The sequence below is a fragment of the Mytilus californianus genome, unplaced genomic scaffold (assembly GCF_021869535.1).
Source record: "Mytilus californianus isolate M0D057914Y unplaced genomic scaffold, xbMytCali1.0.p SCAF_3, whole genome shotgun sequence".
Lineage (NCBI taxonomy): Eukaryota > Metazoa > Mollusca > Bivalvia > Mytilida > Mytilidae > Mytilus > Mytilus californianus.
The window spans coordinates 36101827-36125556 of NW_026262679.1; the positions used below are offsets into that span (position 1 = coordinate 36101827).

Below are 23730 nucleotides of genomic sequence, written 5' to 3' on the forward strand. Positions count from 1 at the left end.
TTTAAACTGAGTTTTACTGTGCGTATTGCTATGTGTTTCTTTATTCTACATTGGCTAGAGATATAGGGGGAGGGTTGAGATCTCACAAAACATGTTTAACCCCGCTGCATTTTTGCGCCTGTCCCAAATCAGGAGCCTCTGGCCTTTGTTAGTCTTGTATGTTTTTTTAATTTTAGTTCCTTTGTATGTTTTGGAGTTTAGTGTGACGTCCATTTTCACTGAACCAGTACATAATTTTATTTAGGGGCCAGCTGAGGACCATCTCTGGGTGCGGGATTTTCTCGCTGCGTTGAAGACCCATTGGTGGCCTTCGGCTGTTGTCTGCTCTTTGGTCGGGGTTGTTGTCTCTTTGACATATTCCCCATTTCCATTCTCAATTTTATCTCTCCAACATTGTAGACAAGAATAGAATGCATGACAAAAATTTCATTTTTGTTGATCTTGTATTGCTGATCATTTAGTCTGTTTAGTTTCTCTCTATCTTCTTTAGTTTTTGCTCGAAGAGGGTAAAAAAAATCCTCATTTAAGGGCAATTACTCCTATGAAGAGTGACAGTCTACTAACTATATCAGCAAATTTGACTTGTTTGTGGATCTTGCCTTTCTGATCATTTTGTTTATTTTAAGTTTCTATTTATCTATTATAATTTTTATCGTATAAGGCAAAACACAAAAAAATGGTAAAAATCGTCAATAAAGGGCATTAACTCCAATCAGTAGTCGTTGGAAAATTTGCTCCAAATTGTCTTAAATGTAGATCTTGTCTTGCTGATCATTTTTGCCTATTTAAGTTTCTATCTATCTATTATAATTTTTAAGATATAAGGCAAAAAAGCAAAAAAAATTGGTAAAAATTGTCAATAACTCTAATTAGGAGATGACTGACAATTACAACCATGCATACCTATTTGTAGATCCTGTCTTGCTGATCATTTTTGCAACCAAAATTTCTCTCTATCTATTATAATTTTAAAGATAAAGGCAAAAATGAAAAAAAAAAAGTAAAATTTGACATTTAAGGGCAATAACTCCTATAAGAAGTTGCCTGACAGTTTTGACGTCAATGATTAATTGGTAGAGCCAACATTCTGAACATTTTGGCCCTTGTCTCTATTTATTACGGTTTTCAAAATAATAGACAAAACTTGCATTTTACCCCTATGTTCTATTTTTAGCCATGCTGGCCAACTTGGTTGGCAGACAGGGTAATCGGACACATTTTTTAAACTAGATACCCCAATGATGATTGTGTCCAAGTTTTGTTAAATTTGGTCCAGTAGTTTCAGAGGAGAAGACTTTTGTAAAAGTTAACGGACGACGACGACGGATGACGGACGCCAAGTGATGAGAAAAGCTCACTTGGCCCTTTGGCAGTCAGACATCAGAGCAATCTCATACTTTATAATCAGAAAAAGTCTTTGGATTCAATTCCTAGTTGTATAATTAATATAGTTTAACAACATCAGGAACATCAATAGTTTACTGATATTTTGCATTGTAATATATTAATAAGTCAAGGATTATCTTTTCCAGACATTTGCCTGTAAGCTTTAGCCTTCTCCATTTTCAGAGTAAAAATCAAAAGATGAATACACCTGAAGCTCTGAACATCAAAGGTAATCTCAGCTGTAAATGTGTTTCTCACACAAAACATCAATCTTCAATTATGGAAAACCATATGCTTTTCAGGATCTGATAAGTATTGACAGCTCTGTGAAATGTACTATTCTGTGAAGGCTTCAAAATAATAAAATTGATCAAAACAGACGATTAATCAATGATTCATGAGGTAAAATTTAGAAATAGCCCTGCAAATTTGTCAGGTAATATTATCAATAATCAAGACTGTAAATTTGTTGTTTTTAATTAGTTTTTATCAAAGATTATATAATTCTGTTGCACTTTACTGTAAAAATCTTTTCTCTCTTCATATCATTTCTCTATCTGCAATTTTAATTATTTATGTTTTAACAAAGATCAAATTAATTTATCATTTTGACTAAATTACCTATGATCAAATAAATCAGAATTCAGACAGTTATTGTATAGGAGGTTGAACACAAATTTACTGTGCAATTGTCAGAAGTGTTTGTTTCTAAATTGGCACTTCCATATTTCTATTTAAAAAAGACACTTATTAATATTTATAACATTCATTTTACTTTTAAAGTGAGGCAACTAAACCATTTTCTAAATTGGGAAATTTCTAAAATAGGAAACAAACTATTGGATCATTTAGAAAGTTGTCATTCATACAGTTTTTTTTTATCTGCATTTTATTATATATTTTATATCTTTTGAGTTTTTTTTTCCAACACAAGCTGACTTATATAAAAACTGTGAAGGCAAAAATTCCTTGAACAAACATAATGATATACAACATTTATATGAAGCATATTGTTGGGAATGACCTATCAAGTAAACAGGATTTACTCTATTCTATTAAATGTTTTCAGGAAGTTTGGTAATAGTCTGACAATGAATGAATCTGAAATTGGAAATTTAGAGTTCTATTACAATGTTGTGGGTGAAATTAAGGATAATCATGCTTTGCTAAAAACCAGGTTATAACACTACCATAAGTCAAAAGGGAATAAACAACTAGACCCTAATTACGGGCAGTCAGGGTTTTAAGTATCAAGTTCTTTGCCTGTTTTATTTGCTGGTAAATTATTTGCAATAGTACTTTGGTATTGCTAATTTATTTATAACAGTATCAAAAATATGGATATATATTCACACTGTGATTGGTGATGTATTTTCATATACATAATATAAGTATAAATCTTTTAAGCCGCCATGTCAATAGGAGCCTGAACAATTCAGGAATTTCATCAGTGAATGTCATTGTTTCTTATATTGTTGTTTTTTTTCATTTAGCAATTCAGAAATTTAGTATTTATGTATTCAGTAGGAATTAATACTACATAAAGCAGATAACAAGAATCGCCAAAAATATTGGAAAGTACAACAGATGACATCAATATCCCACTCCTCTGACATACAAAATAAGACAAACAATTTGGCATCTATTAGGGGATCCTTTTGTGGAAAAAATTTGGTTGATTATATAGGGAATCACTGAAGCATGACAGTGTATGTTCACTGGTGTTAATATGTCTTTAGATTGAGTTAAACCATTTCAATTGATATTTTATAGTGTGTTTTTCTATGTTGTGATGTTACACTATTTTTTCGGATAAGGGTGAAGGTTTGGTACCATTAAAACGTTTAAACCCGCAGCAATTGTTTGCACCTCTCCTAAGTCAGGAATATGATGTTCAGTAGTTGTCGTTTGTTGATGTGGTCATAAGTGTTTCTCATTTCTTGTTTTTTATATAGATTAGACCGTTGGTTTTCCCTTTTGAATGGTTTTACACTAGTAATTTTTGGGGCCCTTTATAGCTTGCTGTTCGGTGTAAGTCTCCATGTTGAAGACCCTACTTTGACCTATAATGGTTTACTTTTATAAATTTTGACTTGGATGTAGAGTTGTCTCATTGGCACTCATACCACATCTTCTTATATCTATATGTTGGAAAACACTGCTACCCAAACAAATTATTTCAAACCAAAACTCACAAATCTTAACTCGTATTCCTAATTGCTTTAAAAAACTATTGTATTATGTGTACTTAAAGCTGACCAGGAATCAAACTCACAACCTTCAGCACTTATGCAGAGCACACTACCATGAAAACACTGTGGTAGTCTGACCAACTTAAATGCACTAAAATCTAGATTCATTCAAAGCAGTACGGGCCATCATAGCTGGCCCAAAATGTAGTGCAAATTTAAAAGTTACCATACATGATCTTTAATTTTCCCTAACAAAACTTAGATAAAAGGTCATCAGAAATTTAAAAATTGACCATGGCAAACAAAAGAAAACACAATGAAATTCCTATATTTTGTAATTTGCTTGGTTTTCCTTGTTTTGTATAAATTTTTAATTGTGAAATTATATAAGTAGCTATAAGAAAGCTTCCCAAAATTTTTTTTTTTTTTTGCTTCTTGGCTGTGCGCTATGTTTCCACAAGGGAAAAATAGATAGAAAATTGCATAAAATCAGAAATTTTCTTCATTCAAAATAGATGAATTTTATCACGTCAAAGCATAGAAAAGCTTGTCTAATCCATGCATATTTCATGATTTTATCGTTTCCATTTGTTATGTGCATTATCTGAAGTAGTTCTCAAAACCTTCACTTAATTTGGCCATAAGTAGGATTTCTTTGGGGTACTTATTTTCATAGTTGTACAGCCAAAATGGTATTTTTATTACCCATTTTGACATTTCATTCATACATAGAAGAATATGTGTGACAAAAGCCCAGACTTTAGGTAATTAAGACTATCTAAATCAGCTCCTCCATTTGTTTAAAGCGGCATTAGCTGTCAAATTCATGTTCACTGATTTGACCCAAATTCTCATATTTGATTTATAACATACTAAAACATATATGCAAATTACAAAAAGTCAAAAATAAAGAATTAACTATGCATGGACTCGATAATATGTATCAGCAAGTCATGTGTATTTTAGTCTAAATGCCAACTAATTAATGATCAAGATGACCTCAGAAGACTGCCGGGGTCATATAACCCAATACAAACATAGATATAAATAGAGAGCAGTGCAAATTGGATTTTTCTGGGTCTGTTTGATTTCATCATATAGATTAAAAAATATGTTAATCATCGTTTTTACCTGATTAAGAATGACTTTTTTGCGAACTGAATCAGGCAACCAAATGGTTCACCCTTGTTTCACTTTCAAAGTTGACATTCTTTTCCTTTTGATAGCCGAACACACCTAGTACATGCATAACCCATCTCTAGGCAAAGGGTAAAATTGAAGTTCACAGGAATACGGATTCAATGAGGTTAAATTATTGACTTGCAAGTCAATAACACATCAGCGATGTTTTTGAGCTTATTTTGACACAGTTGGGCCAAGATGACTGCTAATAACAAAATATTATTTCAAAATTCTGCTTTTATTAATACTTAAAACAAAAAGAATTGTATTTTAAATTTTTGTCTAAACTGCTGATGAATGATACTCATCAAAACAGATTAAATGAAAATCTTGTTTTAAAAAGATATACCGGTATGAAGAAAACCTCTGTTCTAACTTCAATATACATGTATTTGTTTTTTAAGTCTCCTAACTAATGGCGATCCTAATTTTTCCTAATATACTTTTACAACTTTAGGCACACACTCACTTAAGCCATCAATAATCATGCAAGGTAACTTTAATAAAAGATTAATAAAATGCTCCGCTGGGCGCAGCTTGATACGACCGCAGAGGTCGAACCCTGAACAGTTAGGGCAAGTATGGACACAACATTCAAGCTTGATACAGCACTGAATTTGGATTGTGATTAAATATTTGACACAGCACAGGTTTCTGACACAGAATGTATGTGGTCTAAGAACTTAAAATTTTTTAATTTACCTATTCAAACCATATCATTATTATTTGCTTTTATATATAAATCAGAAATAACCAATTTAAAATGGAAAATTTTAAAGGAAAAAAATCCCCCCCCCCAAATTGTTTGAACCCCCTTATGATTCATCACCCCCAAACTCAATCCCAGCCTTCCCTTTGTGGTATGGTACCTGCAGTACAATTTCAGAGAGATCCATACACTTGAACACAAGTTATTGTCTGGAAACTAGAAAAATGTTTATTTTTGGCCCCTTTTTGGCTTCTTATTCCTAAACGTTTTGGGCAATTACCCCCAAACTCAATTCCAGCTTTCCCTTTGTGATATTGAACCTTGTAGTACAATTTCAGAAAGATCCATACCCTTACACACAAGTAATTGTCATGAAACTAGAAAAATGCTTGTTTTTTTCCCCTTTTTTGGCCCCTAATTCCTAATATTTTGAGGCAATTACCCCCAAAAATCAATCCCAGCATTCCCTGTGTGATATGGAACCTTGTGGTACAATGTCAGAGAGATCCATACACTAACACACAAGTTATGTCTGGAAGTTACAAAAATGCTTATTTCTGGCCCCTTTTTGGCCCCTAATTCCTTAACTGTTGGTACCATAACCCCCAAAATCAATCCCACCCTTCCTTTTGTGGTATTGAACCTTATGGTAAAATTTCATAGAGATCCATTCACTTAACCTAAAGTTAGGGTGCGAAAACCAATGTGTCTTCGGACGAAGATGATGATGACGACGACGCCAACGTCATACCAATATACGACATCAAAAATTTTTTGCGGTCGTATAATAAAAACAGAGATTTTGTCAACTTTAAGCTAGACAAAGATTTGTTTTTCGATGCGGCTCAAATGTATCTGAAAACTCTTTAAAACAACAATTAATTTTTCTGTAATGCAATGCATGTACTAAACTTATTCTTAGCAGAATCCAGTTTTATTTGTTTATTTTAGTAAAAAAGAAACAAAGATACAAAATGCAATTGTTCAATTTAGAAAACATAGGATATTCTATTTACCGGCTTTTCATGATTAGTTTTTGTGGCAACCTAATACCTAATTTTTACAATCCACATCTAATTTCCGAGCTGTATTAATCCAAATCTTATTAGAAAATATCATTTTGAGATTAAGCTTGCTTATTGTGATCATTACTACACAGAATCTCTAATACAGAGAGGATTATAGAAACAGCTGAGTTCAATTTCATTTCATTAATTTTATCAATAAAAACATATGAGAACAACACATTACATTTCATCACAATTGTATACCTATGGCTATGACAATATTTACTAACTGGTTTTATCTGTGTAGGTAGTTTGCAATTCTAAATAAATGGCTTTTTGTGTTAATTTTTTAAACTCCATCAGATATTTCATTTTCTAGCATTGCATTGAAATTAACCTTGCATTCAGGTTGGAAAAAAAGAAAAAACAATTCTCATTGTTCAAAACAATACCATGACTATACAATCCTCAGACATTGTCAATACATTGTACTGTGTATTATATCAAATTCTGTTTTCAATGCATTCACCCTTTGTCTTTTACATACATGTATGAATATAAACAGGTGAGACATTTACAATTTGTCAATTTTTATGAACAAAAATGAAGTTTCAATTCATGCATACATATTTAAATAAGTTTCAATTTAAGCATAAATATTTAAATAAGTTTCAATTTATGAGAAAGCAACCCAAAACACAAATAACCCAGACATGAAGGGGTCAACAGTCTTTAACAATTGACAGGTATCTTTATATTATGCCAAGCTATTAAATCACCTTGAGTCTAAATAGTTGTCAATAAATTCAACAGAGACTATCAAAGACCCACAACATCCAAGTTTTACAATAAAACTGCACAGTTATTCTATATTATGAACAAAAATGAAGTTTCAATTCATGCATACATATTTAAATAAGTTTCAATTCATGCATACATATTTAAATAAGTTTCAATTTAAGCATAAATATTTAAATAAGTTTCAATTTAAGCATAAATATTTAAATAAGTTTCAATTTATGCATAAATATTTAAAGTTTCCATTTCTGCATAAATAGTTTAGATAAACTGTTGACACAGATATGTCTTGCCTGCATGTAATTTTGATAGCATAATGCAAATAAAGAAGTTAAAATGACCATTCTTTAACATAAACAATGCAAAAAATTCAAAGTCAATGAACCAAGACTTAAGATGCAGGGCAACATAAACTCCGTACAAATGAGATATGCAAATGTTAATTAGTGGTTTGCTTTAAACTGACCTGATCACTAACTTTTAACACACTTAAACTAAACAAAAGTATCAAATTCTGAAAACCATGAATGAGGGAGCAGGGCCAAATAGTCTCAAAGTTTGACTTGTTGACAACATCACTGCTGGTAACAGCATGCCTTAGTCTGATATACTGTTTTGAGATTTTGTCCAGGCAAGACAAAATCTGAAAATAAGAAAAATGTTACAGAGGATAGCCAGAAGCAAATATGAAATTTCAACGGACAATTCCAGAAAATGCAAAACAAATCAGCTATACAGCACATAGTAAAAAATATGAAAAAAACTTGAATTCCTGAGTTAATACGAGATAAAAAAAACAAACTCCAATAATAGGCATAAGAATAGATAAAATACATGAAAAAAGACACACAAGAAGACACACCATAAGTATAAGCGATGGGTCTAAAAATGCATCAGTATATAGTTCACCTGGATAAAGCTTTCATGGTAACAAATATTGCATATCTATGATTGTAGTTGTTATGAAAACTGTAACATTCCAGCAAAGCAGTAGTGTAAAAAAACGAAAAATTACTTTTATTGACAAAACAAAATAAAACAAATATTGAAATTCATTTTTCATTTAACACAAATTTTCAGCAGCTTTATAGTAGTGGGAGCCTGTAGTCTAGTGGTGATCGTTGGTTCATGTCTGTCATATTTATTTTCTGTAAATTGTTTTGTTATAAATTAGGCCGATAGTTTTCTTTTTTGATTGTTTCATATTTTTCATGTCAGGGCCTTTTATAGCCGACTATCGGTATGGGTTTTTCTCATTGTTGAAGTCCGTATGATCGCCTATAAATGCTTACATCCATTTCTTTTGAACTTTGGTGGATAGTTGTCTCATTGGCAATCATACCACATCTCCTTCTTTAGATATTGATATTTATTTTCCATATAATACAAATTTTAAGCAGCTTTATGAAAAAAATCAACACTTAAAAAACTGATTTAAAAATAATGCCTTTTATTATAACCAAATGTCTTACCTCTTTCTGTGTTTCCAGAATAAGTTCCACAGGTTCATATTTAGTCGTTTGATAATTTGGCATTCGAAAATACCCTCCAATAGTAAACATTTTAATTCCTTATAAATCTAATTTTTCATTTACATTTAGTTTTCTCATAGATTAATCATCTCAATAACTGTACCTGACAGTCCATGTTTGCAAATGTTTTTGCCACTCAATTTGTAAAATTTATATCTTCATTTTCAATATGAAAATACTGAACTTCTTCAAGATATAAAATTATTGCAAAAGTCATATCTTTTCTTCTGAGTATCTTTGAAAGGCATAAATATTCATATATAACTATAAATTAACCAAGTCCACTTTAACAGATACTAATCCTATTGTCCAATCATAGCCGATCATTAATTATTAAAAAGTGGAATAATCCTATGCGGCACTAAGAAATTTATTCCATTCGTAACAAGCTGAGTTCACTGACATACAAAATTAATTTTGAACATTTTTATTTTACAACAGACTAGTTACGAACTTGTTAATTTCTCAGGAAGTCTTTCAATAATAATGTAAGCCTAGTATGATTAATGAACTACTCAATGCTAAACACGCATGGCTTTCCAACTTAGCAAAATATTCAATTAAACATTTATATTTAAGTCTGAATTTCTTCTGAACTAAGTAAATTCTTTCTCTGGCAATTAATTTTCAATCTTGAATTCAACATCTAATTTTCAACTTATTTTTACTTAAATGATGTTCATTTTTTTTTTCATAAATGTTACACTAGCAACCTGAGCAATCAGCAATATAATGATACAAAACCATCTTCGGATCTTGTTGCTTAAAAGTAACCTTGTGTGGTTTATTTGCTTGATTTATCATTAGTAACAAATAGTATTGATGCACAGAATATAAAACTCAATTCCTTTTGGTAAATGAAATAGATAAACTGGTACTTATCTACTAGCTGCAAAAATTACAATCATAATTAAGGTAGAGGGTTTTTCTTGACAAAAGTCATTTTAGTAGCTGTCATATATAATTGGACAGTTGGTATAGACAATTATCTAACTGGAAATATTTTTTTACGAGACACACAGGTAATCAAAAAATCAATGCAAGTTGGGAAATTAAAACAAGTTTTTAAGTTAATCCGGTTATAAAATTGATTATTTGATTGTTTGTATGTCACATTTATGAGAAAACAACATACAAGAAGCTATAATCAAATCGCCTTTTCTAATATGACGGCAATGATGAGATTAATACTTAACAGTATCGGAAATAAACATTACAGAGTAGGAAATGAATACAACTCTAAATTACCAAGGTCAAAAACAAAGCGATGTAACAAGCTGCTATATAACTGTTGAGTATATGCAACATGAAGAAATTCAAAGTTTTGTTACTCACCTAGACATAAGTCAAAATTGTTTTTAAAAGATTGCAGAAATACTATTTAATAGGGGAAAAAGTAGTACAGGAATAAAGTAGGAATTCATAAATATCCTTTGTTATTTACATATAGGAAGCAGAAATAGTAATTCCAATAAAATTGGTAGGGGCCATCTTGAACTTGTATTGAGGTATTTAAATATTAAGTCATTTGAAAGATACTTCTCTGACCATTTATGAGTTTTTTTTTTTTCCATATAATATTAATATTAATTGGAAACTATAGTCCAAACTTTTATCAAAATGTCTTTTGTTTCAAAGTCTATAAAGTAAAGCACCCAAATTTCTACATTATGTATCTATCAAATTCAAAAACATGTCAGGTAAAAATTATCAACCTTTGGTAGAATTTTGAAATGGCCAATGATTTTGTCCTATGTGAAATGCTTTTGCTATTCCGTCTCAATTAATTCTTCTTTCAAGTTTTTTTATTTTCCATTCCTGGTGTATGTGTTACAATTAGTCTGCCAGCTAGACACACTCTGTATGCACCATTATCATTATAAATGGCTCTATATAAAAGATCTGGATAAAACATGTCTCAGACATATGTTTTTATCAAAATAATCTATTAATATACTAATATTTCTTCATTATTACAGGAAGAATCAAGATTTCAGTGGATGTCATGACTGCATACTTGATTTCCTTTTAGACTGCTATGTAAAACCTTATTATATATATAGTCAATCAAACCAGCACCAATGAATTTGCTGGAAAACAGAGAAGCACTGAAGAAAACAATGAATAATACATGCAAAGAGGCCTAATTTGACTTTAAAAATGACATTATAAAATGATGTGATTATTATTATAACTAAAAAAAATGTTTTAAGTACATGTTTCTGTAAAGTTAATACTGTAAAGTCTTTCAGACATATGAATATTCATGAGTCGGCAGGTGAAGGATAACATAATTTTTCATCAAAAAAGGAAAAAAAAAAGTTCATATTTTTACACATATTTATGAGGGAAAAATAACCATCAAGTATATAGACAAGCACCTTTGTATATCATTTACTTGGTACTTGCATGCACTTCAGTTCCAATAATTGGAAATTGACCAAAAACTATGTATTTGTCCAGAAAACACATTGAGATGGATTTTCCATGACATCACAACTACATTTATTGTGATGTCATAGATTCTTAAATACATAATTATAGTTTGTACCACCTCAACTTTAGAATAGACATTAATGGAAGTCTGAACTTAAGTCAAATGCAGCCTTTACTGCTGCTATAATTAACACTCAATGCTATGTAAAAGTTTATAAAGAAAGAGTCCTGAGATATTTTAAGATAGGACAATTTATCAAGTGTCTTAGCAATGACATATGACGATTTCATATTAAAATATATCCTTTAAAACCACAGATGCTTACGACAACATTGATAAAGGTCCTTGTCAAGCTTTAATGAATTTTCAGAATAAACTATTTGTTGATCTGCTTTCTCAGCTATTCCGTAAACACTAGCTTCAAATATATACAGAAATGAACTCATTAATTACAGGCAACTTGAAAGAAATATCTAAAGAAGAGAACTAAGGAATACTTAATTCTGAAAATTCATTAAAACTTGTCAAGGATTTTAATAGACTTGTGGTTACAGGCATGAAAAACAGAAATTACCATTACAATAAAATCAAACGCAAAAATTCATGAGGGACTTGCAGTCTGTATAAGGCTTGAAAATTTATTCTTCTTATCACATGTAAGAATTAATCAAATACAAGGAATCAAAACAAAGTGAATTCTATTTCAATGCATTCAAGATACAATAGTAGATATTCCAAACTTTGAAAACAAGGTGTATGAAATAATCAAATAAGGAAAACAAACTGTATGTATTTACTTATTTGAAGATGTATATATTATTCTTTGACCTTATCATAATGAAAAATATTTGCATTAAAAGTATTTTTCTTAAAAATAGCATTTTAAAGTAGTTTCCTTATCCAGTACAACTGGATCATCTATATTTTGTCTTTGGTACTATTACCTGATTAACTATGGTGTGATCATCAGCTGATCATGATCTGTACAAATGCTTGAGTGTTTTAAGCAGTAATTTTTAATGAGTTGCTGAAGTATGCTTTTTGAAATGTTGCTTGCATATACCCTTAAGATCAATGTATATTGTAAAATATTAACCCATTAGAAACAATTTTATTTTAATTCAGATTTTATATAAAATATTACACTGTTAATAACTAAAATTCCTGATTTTCAAATTCTGTGAAAACAAATTGAGTTATAAATGGAAAACAAAGTCGGTGACACCATTTTTTTTATTGGCTTTTTCTTGTAAAGCTTTAACTTAGGCTAAAGTGAAAATATAATTTAAAGATGATACTATTCTAAATAGAAGGATTTGTCTTTAACCCAAACTATAACCTGATATGTGACAAACAGACTAAAGGACAGCCACACAAACCAGAAAACATGATGTCCCCCTACTATTGTAGGCAGGGCAAAAAAAATCCCAACTTTTTGGGTTTTCCATCATTGTTGCTCAACACTACTATAACAGCTTTCAGAATTTACAAACCGTATGCCAGTAAATAAACTGTTGACACAGAAATATGTTTGACTTTTTTGTAATTTTGATAGTATAATGCTAATGTTGAAATTTCAATGGAAATATTTAAACATGGAAAACATTTAAGGTCAATGAATTATGACTGAAAGTGCAGGGCCAAATAACCTTCATTGAAAAATTAGAAATGCCAATGCTTATTAAACTAGAAATGAGAATGGATACCAAATACCATTGACTTATCATATGTGGTTCCCTTAAAACTAAACCTAAACACAAACTTAAACTTGTAAACTATGCAAAAGTTTCACAGTCAATGAACCATGATGAGGGGCATGTCCATATAATCTCCATGGAAATCAGACTTGCAAATGCTAATACAACTGTGTACCAAACATCATTGACTTAACATTAGTGATTCATCTAAAACTGATCTAATCACAAATTTTAACATGTAAACTATGCAAAACATTTAAAGTCAAAACACCATGATCGAGGGGGTGGAGCCAAATAATATCCATGGAAATGAGATGTGCCAATGCAAATACATCTGCATACCAAATATTGAATCTACCACTAGTGGTTCCCCTTACACAGACTTAATCACAAACAAGTACATTTAAACTAAGAAATAGTTTCAAAGTCTATAGAGCATGACAGCATACCTGTCAACCTATGACAATGGAAATGCAGGTGATGACCTGCATAGAAGAATGAAATCTCAGGTCATAACGCGTACAAACTTTTTCGAGCTGAATTTCAGTATTTAGGGGACATTTTTCTTATAATTTATATCAAAGTTTCCAAAACATGTCCACATGGTTAAGTAATTTAAAATTGTACATTTTATTATTTCATTGCACTAGGAGGCCATTGATAGATTTGTGTTACATTAACTTTATTCCTGTTCATATTCAGTCCATGTCATACAATGTGCCGATTTGTGTTTTCTTTGCATACATTTGTGCAGCTTTTAAACAGTGAAACATATCAGAGGTTGATATTAGAGTATGATAAAATAAAGTTAAACAATTAAAGGAGGTATAGATGAAAAAAGTAATTTTCAAAATTTTTATTTTTTAATTGATCTGAGGTAGAACAATAAGTAAAAGTATTATTCTGATATGTTTTTGCATTCAATTCATTTAAGATTTAATCTTTTTACAAAAAAAAACATAAGTTTAAGGAGTATATTGTGAATTGACAAAAAAGGGGAAGTAACTCAAATTGTTTTAAAAACAACTTTGAAATACACAAATTATTTACGACTTAAAGCTAAGGTAATTGGTGTTAATTAACAGTGTGTTTGACACCAAAGCTGTCAAGTGAAGCCATGCACTGAAATGGGTCACTTGAGCTGAGTTTACACAGCTAGTTGAACTTCTTGTCCAGGAAGAATTACGAATTTGCCGGTATTTTAAAGAAATCAGTTTATATCTAATCAGTCTGAAGGCTTAGGAATCAGGGTGAAAACAGGTTATTTTCCGAAATCCTGGGTTATTTGGTCACCGGGCGGGTGTTCCGGGTGACCCCTCAGAATTGTGAAAATCTCGGGTCACATCCGCAGGATCAGGGTTAGTTGACAGGTATGTGACAGAGGGCAGGACCAAAGAATCTCCATGGAAATGAGATGTGCCAATGCTAATACAACTACATACCAAATTTGATTCAACAAACAATAGTTGTTCACCAAAAATTAAACTTATCACAAACGTATACATTGTCGACGCTGCAGCTGGAAACAGCATGCATAAGATTGGCTTTTTACAAGGCAAGACAAAATGTGCACATGTTGTACCTTTCTTCAGGATAAAATGGATTCTTCAAAATCTTTTACTTGATAAATTACTTTAGTTAATTATTTTAACTGACAAATTTGTGTTCTACATGATTTTTATGATGTGGCAAACAATTACACGAATGACATTTTCTATAATGGGAACTGGCATTTTAGTCTCCTCTGAGGATGTTCCAATAAGGAAATATAATTAACATTGTTACAGCACTGCTAACTATTGGATGACAAGTCCAATTAACTAAAACATTGTCATATAATCGTCCAGCCAGTTTTATTGAATTTCATATTTCAGTCTCATTAGATTATTATTGCTATAAATATAAGTATGCGAGTTTGTAAGATGTGTCTGCTAAATCATATTGCTGCTGTCAATGAATCCAAATTTTGACATGTTGTATGATCGCTATGGGAAGAGAGATTGTCACTGATTAATAACTGTTATACCTAATTTATAAAGATGGTTCCTAGGTGAGTAAAGTGTAATAGTTCATTCTAAGTAGAATGACATTGAAGGGAAGGTGACAGTCAATGATGTCTAATTGTTACAAATTATTGAGGCTTCTAACCTAAAACTGGCATTCTAATTAAAGATAAATTGTTAAAGGTCATAAGAAATTCTGTCCTCAATATGGCATGGTAAGAACATTCGTATAAAAATTAATAAAACAAAAAAAAAGTAGCTGCAAACTTGTAAAAAAAATACCAAAGTTTAAAAGAGAAATTAATTTTCAATAATAAGGGCTAGAAACAATACACCTTTCCAACAACATGGTTCATATTGTGATATCAGGATATAATTTAAATGTTGTTCAAATATTAATCTCAAGTTTGCAGACCAAACAAAAGATGCAAATGATATTCATTTGCTTAAATTGACAATGCTATTCTATCATCTGGTCACCAGATAGTCAAAGCACTGTAAAAATCACACCCCTCCTCACCACCACAATAATTGTCTTGGAAATGCAATTGCTAAAACATTCTACGTCTTAACATTCTTCTTAGAAAGTAATATTTTCTCTTCAGATGTCCCCTTCTCAACATGTTATCATGGACAGACTGATTATTCATCCAGTACTATAACTATTACAAAACATCTACAGATTCAAAAAGAAACAGGAAGCTGTAAAATTCATCTCATAGACGAGGGTCCTTCATTTTTGTACATGTATTCTTAAAATTTTTAGGCCACATTTCTCAATTCTATTTATTTTTTGCTAATTATTCTCTATCATTTATATTTCAGCACCCCATTATTCTCTATTCTTTATTTATTTGGGCCAAATTTACTCTATTCTTCATATTTTTTTCGTTTATTTTGCACTTTTTACCCATAACTCTCTATTCCATAAACCCCATCCACACCCTCATAGACAACAATAATAGCCAAAGAATGATAAAGAGTACAAGTCTCCTTTGTGTAAGCTTTTGGTTATTTTCTCTTTGGAAGAGTAAATCTTTTTACTTTTTTGTTTTTTATTTGAATTCAAACCATCATTAAAAAAAACCCCACAACTTTGTTGTTTAAATTTCAAGACTAAAGAAACTTGAAAATCAACAAACTGCCAGCAATAAAACAAATACAATTTATGACTATTCAACTTTTCAAGGCATAAATAATTTAGTCTTGAATTAGTGAAACACTTAGAAAGTCAACAATAAAAACAATCCAAATGCAGTTTCTACTTTTTTGTTAAGAAGACAAAAACGTGATATGTGGTGAGTCATGTTTCACATCAAGCTAAGTGACATCTACCGTACTTTTATATACTGACTTTTGTTGCAATCACTTTGTTGAGAGCTGTTTCTACAACCTGTATTTATCACAAAATGTCGATATATATCTATCATGTGAACCTTAAATTATCTGTCACTACAATCATTTATTATACCACTCCATGTACTGACCAGCAAAATGTCAATGAACAATCAACTTTGATTTCAAAGAACAGATATTGCTTTAATATATCAAATTTAGAAACAATCTGACAGACAGGGACAGACTATACTCCTAACAATACTTCAAGGCCATGCATATATTTCCCTTCCAATTTTCTTATACTGAAGATAGAAACATCAAAACATCTAGATCTGCCCTCCAAGAGAGCTATCATGAAATGCATTTTGGGGAAGGAGTGTTTATCATTTCCAAAATAGTCTTTTTTACATCTTAGTCTGGATTGATCTCTTATAGATAAGAATTTAGAAGAGGCCATGCATATAGATATTGAACATTGTAATTCAGAAAAAAAACTATCAAAAGGCCAGTGATTTGTAAGGAGAAGATTCTGTTAGTGAAAAATGAGCAATGGAAAACTAATTCCAAGTGATAACTTCTATATTCTTTTCATTGAATATCATCATTTATTAATTATCAATCATCAGTAAGCCATGTTAAAATTTCTGTAATAAATGTTTATGATTACCAGGGTTTTCCCTGGAACGAATTTCTTTTTTGCCAATTCGCTGTGTAAGGACAATAAATCCTAAAAAAAAGTTGTCTGATAGTCATGGTGTAAACTGACAGTAGGTGGATCTCAATTTTCTGAAAGTCTCTGCCCCATCCGTCAGATTTTCTCTATAGCGGTTTTCAAGATAATAGACATAACTTGCATTTTATCCCTATGTTTTTTTTGTTAGCCATGTCCATTGTATTGGTTGGCAGACAGAATCACATACTGTGGCATAATTTGTTCACGTTGGCCTAGAAGTTTCATTTAGGAAAAGATTTTTGTAAAAGTTAAAGGAAGACCATGGGAAATGAAGGGTAGACGCCAAGTGATGAGAAAAGCTCACTTGAACCAGTGGGTAATGGAAGCTAAATAAAAAGCAAATGAGAACAAGCATTCTGAGAGTATTGCATTGCAATACATAGTCCCCTACCGGTTAAAAGTTCATTGTACTGGAACAATATGCTAACTTGATCTATAACTTGTCATGGTGTAAACTTTATAACAAACATTAAGTCAATATATTCAAGCATGACGTAAAAAAAGTGTGGAAAACTTATTATTTAAGTGAATTTTCTAAGTCCAAGGACCATACCTCTGCACAAAATCATCAGAACGGAAATTCAAACTTGATCTGTAACTTGTCATAATAAAACTATACACCAATTATCAAATCCATATCTTCAAGTGACAAAAAAAAGTGAGGAAAACTGATTATTTGAGTAAATTTTCTAAGTCCAAACACCCATAACTCTGCACAAAATCATCAGACCGGAACAAAATTCTAACTCAATCTGTAACTTGTCATGATTAAACTATATACCAATTATCAAATCAATATCTTCAAGCATGACGAAAGAAAATGTGAGGAAAACTGATTATTTAAGTGAATTTTCTAAGTCCAAGGACCATAACTCTGCACAAAATCATCAGACCGGAACAAAATTCGTACTTGATCTGTAACTTGTCATGATGATGATAAAACTATATACCCATTATCAAATCAATGTCTTCAAGCATGACGAAAAAAAAGTGTGGAAAACTAATTATTTGAGTGAATTTTATAAATCCAAGGACCATAACTCTGCACAAAACCATCAGACTGGAACAAAATTTGAACTTGGTGTGTAACTTGTTACGATAAAACTATACACCAATTATCAAATCCATATCTTCAAGTGACAAAAAAAAGTGAGGAAAACTGATTATTTGAGTAAATTTTCTAAGTCCAAACACCATAACTCTGCACAAAATCATCAGACCGGAACAAAATTCTAACTCAATCTGTAACTTGTCATGATTAAACTATATACCAATTATCAAATCAATATCTTCAAGCATGACGAAAGAAAATGTGAGGAAAACTGATTATTTAAGTGAATTTTCTAAGTCCAAGGACCATAACTCTGCACAAAATCATCAGACCGGAACAAAATTCGTACTTGATCTGTAACTTGTCATGATGATGATAAAACTACATACCCATTATCAAATCAATGTCTTCAAGCATGACGAAAAAAAAGTGTGGAAAACTAATTATTTGAGTGAATTTTATAAATCCAAGGACCATAACTCTGCACAAAACCATCAGACTGGAACAAAATTTGAACTTGGTGTGTAACTTGTTACGATAAAACTATATACCAATTATAAAATCAATATCTTCAAGCATCACAAAAAAAAGTGCGGAAAACTGATTTGCGGGACTGATGGATGGACAGACAGACAGACAGACAGACAGACGAAGTGCAAACCTAATGTCCCCTTCGACTTCGTCGGTAGGGGACTAATAACTGAATAGTACAAAGCTGGATTATTTTACAATGACCCTTCATCCTAAAGATGATTTATGATCCCAGACTAATCTTCAGTATTAGACAGTGATCATCTGACGTTTATAGAAGTCAAGTAACTACTGACCAATCAAAATGTTTATACTAAGACTAATTGACCAATCAGGTATTATTTCATCATCAATCTGCATGATCTAAATGTTTTAACATCATTCTGCATCATCTGAGTGTTTTACCACCAATCTGCATCACCTAAGCATTTCGAGTGTGAAGCTAATTACAAATCAATGAATCTAGTGTTAGTTAATAACAAGTCAACACAATTATAGCTTTAGCAATAATTTGTAGTCATCAATTTTTCATTTATGTCTACCAAGAATGTCCAGTCAATATTTTTTATTGATAAATTGTTTCATCTGCATAGTTCACTTGTCATTTGTATCTTTTTGTAATACAGAAAAGAGGTTAAACTTTATTATGACATCTATTAATTAGAATACAAGTTAAGCGATAATAAAAAAAACATATGGTTTGGGTTATCTACTGACACTTTATTTTATATCCAACTCATTTTGTTACAACCTTGGTCATAAATTTATGAACTTCTGGCAAGAGTTTGATAACAAACTCCTTGTACAGCCTTTTTCTTTGCATAGCTTATGTACATTTTTACTTGATACATGAAAACGTCTACAAATAAATTGAAATGGTATTTTATATGTTCTGCAAATTTACACATATATGATTGGACTATATGCCATTAATTCAGAACTCTGTCTGATCAGATAATTGGGAATGGTGATGTAGAGTCAATTAACTGACTCAGTAATAAGGACATATTCTTTATAACACGATCAAGTTCTGAATGTGACAATAACAACATTGACTTTAAATTTATAAAAGCATACCTCATCTGATTCAAATACATGGCACAAAATTTTGGCCTGTTTTTTTTTCCGTAAAGAATCTTCTCCAGGACTTGACAGTATCCTTCGTCTTGCCATTATTACTAATATGTCCCCTATATCGGCTATATAAGATATAGTTCGTAAAGCATGGTCCATCATTATCTCCTACAATAGATAACAAGACAATTGTAATAAAGGGCTCTATGAAAGAAACATGATACAGCCTCAATATATCCACACATTAACACTGAAATGCAACTGTAGACATAGAAGAATGATTCTATGTTCCATGTTAAAGTACTATTATTAGGCCCTTTGCCCATTTCCATTATTACTAGGATATTGTTAAAGTTATGCAATATCTATGGCCACACTCAGAATGCTGTCGTCAAGAAATGAAAAAAATCCATTTACATTGGTTGACAATTAAAGAACATTCAGTAAGCAAGCTTTAGTTCATATACTCAGATAAAATAAAATGCTTCGCTGAGCGCAGCTGGATACGACCGCAGAGGTCCAACCCTGAACAGTTGAGACGAAAATAGACACAATATTCACGCTTGATACTGGTCTGAATTTGGATTCTTTTTAATTTCTGAAATCTGAAATAAAAAAAAAAATTGCCCCCCACAATTTCTTTTTTACCCCCCTCCCCCCCCCCCCCCCCCCTTTCCCAAAAAAAAATTCTTTCCCTCAAGATATGGTCATAATCTCAATTCAAATTTCCAATGGCGTTTGCAACCATAATTACCAATTTAAATACATCATAAAAGTCTTAAATAGATAATTTAAAAGCAGTGTAAGGAAGGTAATCCAACATTGTACAACATTGTACAATTTTGTTTTTGGATTACCTCCCTTACACTGTTTTTTTCAGAGAGATCCATACACCTTTCCGCAAGTTATTGTCTGGAAACTAGAAAAATGCTTATTTGGGCCCCTTTTTGGCCCCCAATTCCTAAACTGTTAGGACCATAACCCCCAAAATCAATCCCAACCTTCCTTTTGTGGTTATAAACCTTGTGACGCCAACGTCATACCAATATACGACCGCAAAAATTTTTGCTGTCGTATAAAAATGATGAAAGTGTAAGGGTTATAACAAATCTGATTGAAAACAAACAAACAGGAAATTTCACAAGAAGTTTAAAGAAAATAAAATGCTTCGCTGGGCTCAGCAGCTATATACGACCGCAGAGGTCGAACCCTGAACAGTTGGGGCAAGTATGGACACAACATTCAAGCTTGATACAGCTCTGAATTTGGATTGTGATTAAATATTTGACACAGCATAGGTTTCTGACACAGAAGGAATGTGGTCTAAGAACTTGAATTTTTTTAATTTACCTATTATGGTCCATTGTCCAAAATCAAAATACATGGTTAGATTCAGCATATCAAAGAACCCCAAGAATTCAATTTTTGTTAAAATCAAACTAAGTTTAATTTTGGACCCTTTGGACCTTAATGTAGACCAATTTAAAAAACAGGACCCAAAATTAAAAATCTAAATACACGGTTAGATTTGGAATATCAAAGAACCCCAATAATTAAAATTTTTGATGAAATCAAACAAAGTTTAATTTTGGACCCTTTTGACCTCAATATGAACCAATTTGATAGCGGGGCCCACAAATAAAAAATCTAAATACATGGTTAGATTCAGCATACCAAAGAACCCCATATATTCAATTTTTGTTGAAATCAAAAAAAGTTTAATTTTGGATCCCAACTTGGACAAACTTGAAAATTGGGTCCATAATCAAAAATCTAAACACATTCAGCATATCAAAGAACCCCAAGAATTCAATTTTTGTTAAAATCAAACTAAGTTTAATTTTGGTCCCTTTGGACCTTAATGTAGACCAATTTAAAAAACGGGACCCAAAATTAAAATACATGGTTAGATTTGGAATATCAAAGAACCCCAATAATTCAATTTTTGATGAATTCAAAGTTTAATTTTGGACCCTTTTGACCTCAATATGAACTAATTTGATAGCGGGGCCCACAAATAAAAAATCTAAATACATGGTTAGATTCAGCATATCAAAGAACCCCATATATTCAATTTTTGTTGAAATAAAAAAAAGTTTAATTTTGGACCCCAACTTGGACAAACTTGAAAACTGGGCCCATAATCAAAAATCTAAACACATGTTTAGATTCAGCATATCAAAGAACCCCAAGAATTCAATTTTTGTTGAAATCAAACAAAGTTTAATTTTGGACATCAACTTGGACCAACTTGAAAACTGGGCCCATAATAAAAAATCTAAACACATGTTTAGATTCAGCATATCAAAGAACCCCAAGAATTCAATTTTTGTTAAAATCAAACTAAGTTTAATTTTGGACCCTTTGGACCTTAATGTAGACCAATTTAAAAAAACAGGACCCAAAATTAAAAATCTAAATACATGGTTAGATTTGGCATATTAAAGAACCCCAATAATTCAATTTTTGATGAAATCAAACGAAGTTTAATTTTGGACCCTTTTGACCTCAATATGAACCAATTTGATAGCGGGGTCCACAAATAAAAAATCTAAATACATGGTTAGATTCATCATATCAAAGAACCCCATATATTCAATTTTTGTTGAAATCAAACAAAGTTAAATTTTGGACCCCAATTTGGACCAACTTGAAAACTGGGCCAAAAATCAAAAATCTAAATACATGTTTAGATTCAGCATATCAAAGAACCCCATATATTCAATTTTTGTTAAAATCAAACAAAGTTTAATTTTGGACGCTTTGGACCTTAATGTAGACCAATTTGAAAACTGGACCCAAAATTAAAAATCTAAATACACGGTTAGATTCGGCATAACAAGTAAATAAATGTGGTCAAAGATTTTACAAATCTAATGCGCCATACTGTGCAATTAAAGATTACTTCTTGAAATTTTTCAATATTTGAAATTTGAAAAAAAAAAAAATATTTGAAGAATAATTCTTTTTAATTTCTGAAATCTAAAATGAGAAAAAATTGACCCCCCACAATTTCTTTTTAGCCCCCCCCCCCTTTTTCCTTTTTTCCCCCAAAATATTCTTTCCCTCAACATATGGTCATTATCTCAATTCAAATTTCCAATGGAGTTTGCAACCATAATTACCTATTTAAATTTACCATAGTGCTAACTTAATCTTTTTTATAATAGAATTTAAAATATAGTGTCAGATCTTTCATATGGATTTTTTTTGTTAAAAAAAAAGATGCAACATATAGATATAAGATACAGATATTTTTACTGGTCTTCCTTTATAAATATGCATGTGTAAGGGAAGTAACGTTGTATTTGGATTACCTCCCTTACACTGTTTTAAATTATCTTAATTGTTCATTAACCATTACTTTATACATAATTCAAAAGCAGTGTAAGGGAGGTAATTTCAATGATGTATTTAATTTATCTCCCTTACACTGCTTTAAATTATGTTTTGAACTAAAGTATTTGTCCATTAACCAGGACAACCTTGTTTTTCCCCCTTTTTTGCCCCTAATTCCTAAACGGTTTGAGCCATAACCCCCCAAAGCAAATCCTAACCATCCCTTTGTGGTATGGAAACTTGTAGTATAATTTCAGAGAGATCCATACACCATTCCACAGTTATTGTCTGGAAACTAGAAAATGCTTATTTTTGGCCCCTTTTTGGCCCCTAATTCCTTAACTGTTGGTACCATAACCCCCAAAATCAATCCCAACCTTCCTTTTGTGGTATTTAACCTTATGGTAAAATTTCAAAGAGATCCATTCACTTAAACTAAAGTTAGAGTGCGAAAACCAATGCGTCTTCGGACGACGACGACACAAAGACGACAACGCCAACGTCATACCAATATACAACCGCAAAAATTTTTTGCGGTCGTATAAAAACTGCAATAAAATTAAAACCACAAAGTTATATAGTATTGATCTATCCTGCACAACTACTGATAAACACACCTTAATTTAAAAATAATCACCTGTTTACTAGAGCATAAAAATTAAGGCAAGGTCAGCAAAAAACTGACAGCCTTGTGAGCCCTCAGCATATACTACCCTGGTAC

General features: G+C 31.3%; 1 protein-coding gene across 9 annotated transcripts in view; it reads right to left on the reverse strand.

Annotated features, from left to right (window-relative positions):
- Positions 1–23730, reverse strand: part of LOC127734454 (amyloid-beta A4 precursor protein-binding family A member 2-like) — a 97700-nt gene that overhangs the window by 30182 nt on the left and 43788 nt on the right. For all 9 annotated transcript variants that reach the window (XM_052244337.1, XM_052244336.1, XM_052244333.1 and 6 more), the window contains one exon: positions 19674–19838. In XM_052244337.1, coding sequence (XP_052100297.1) covers positions 19674–19838 — 165 coding nt within the window. The remainder of the gene's footprint in view (positions 1–19673; positions 19839–23730) is intronic.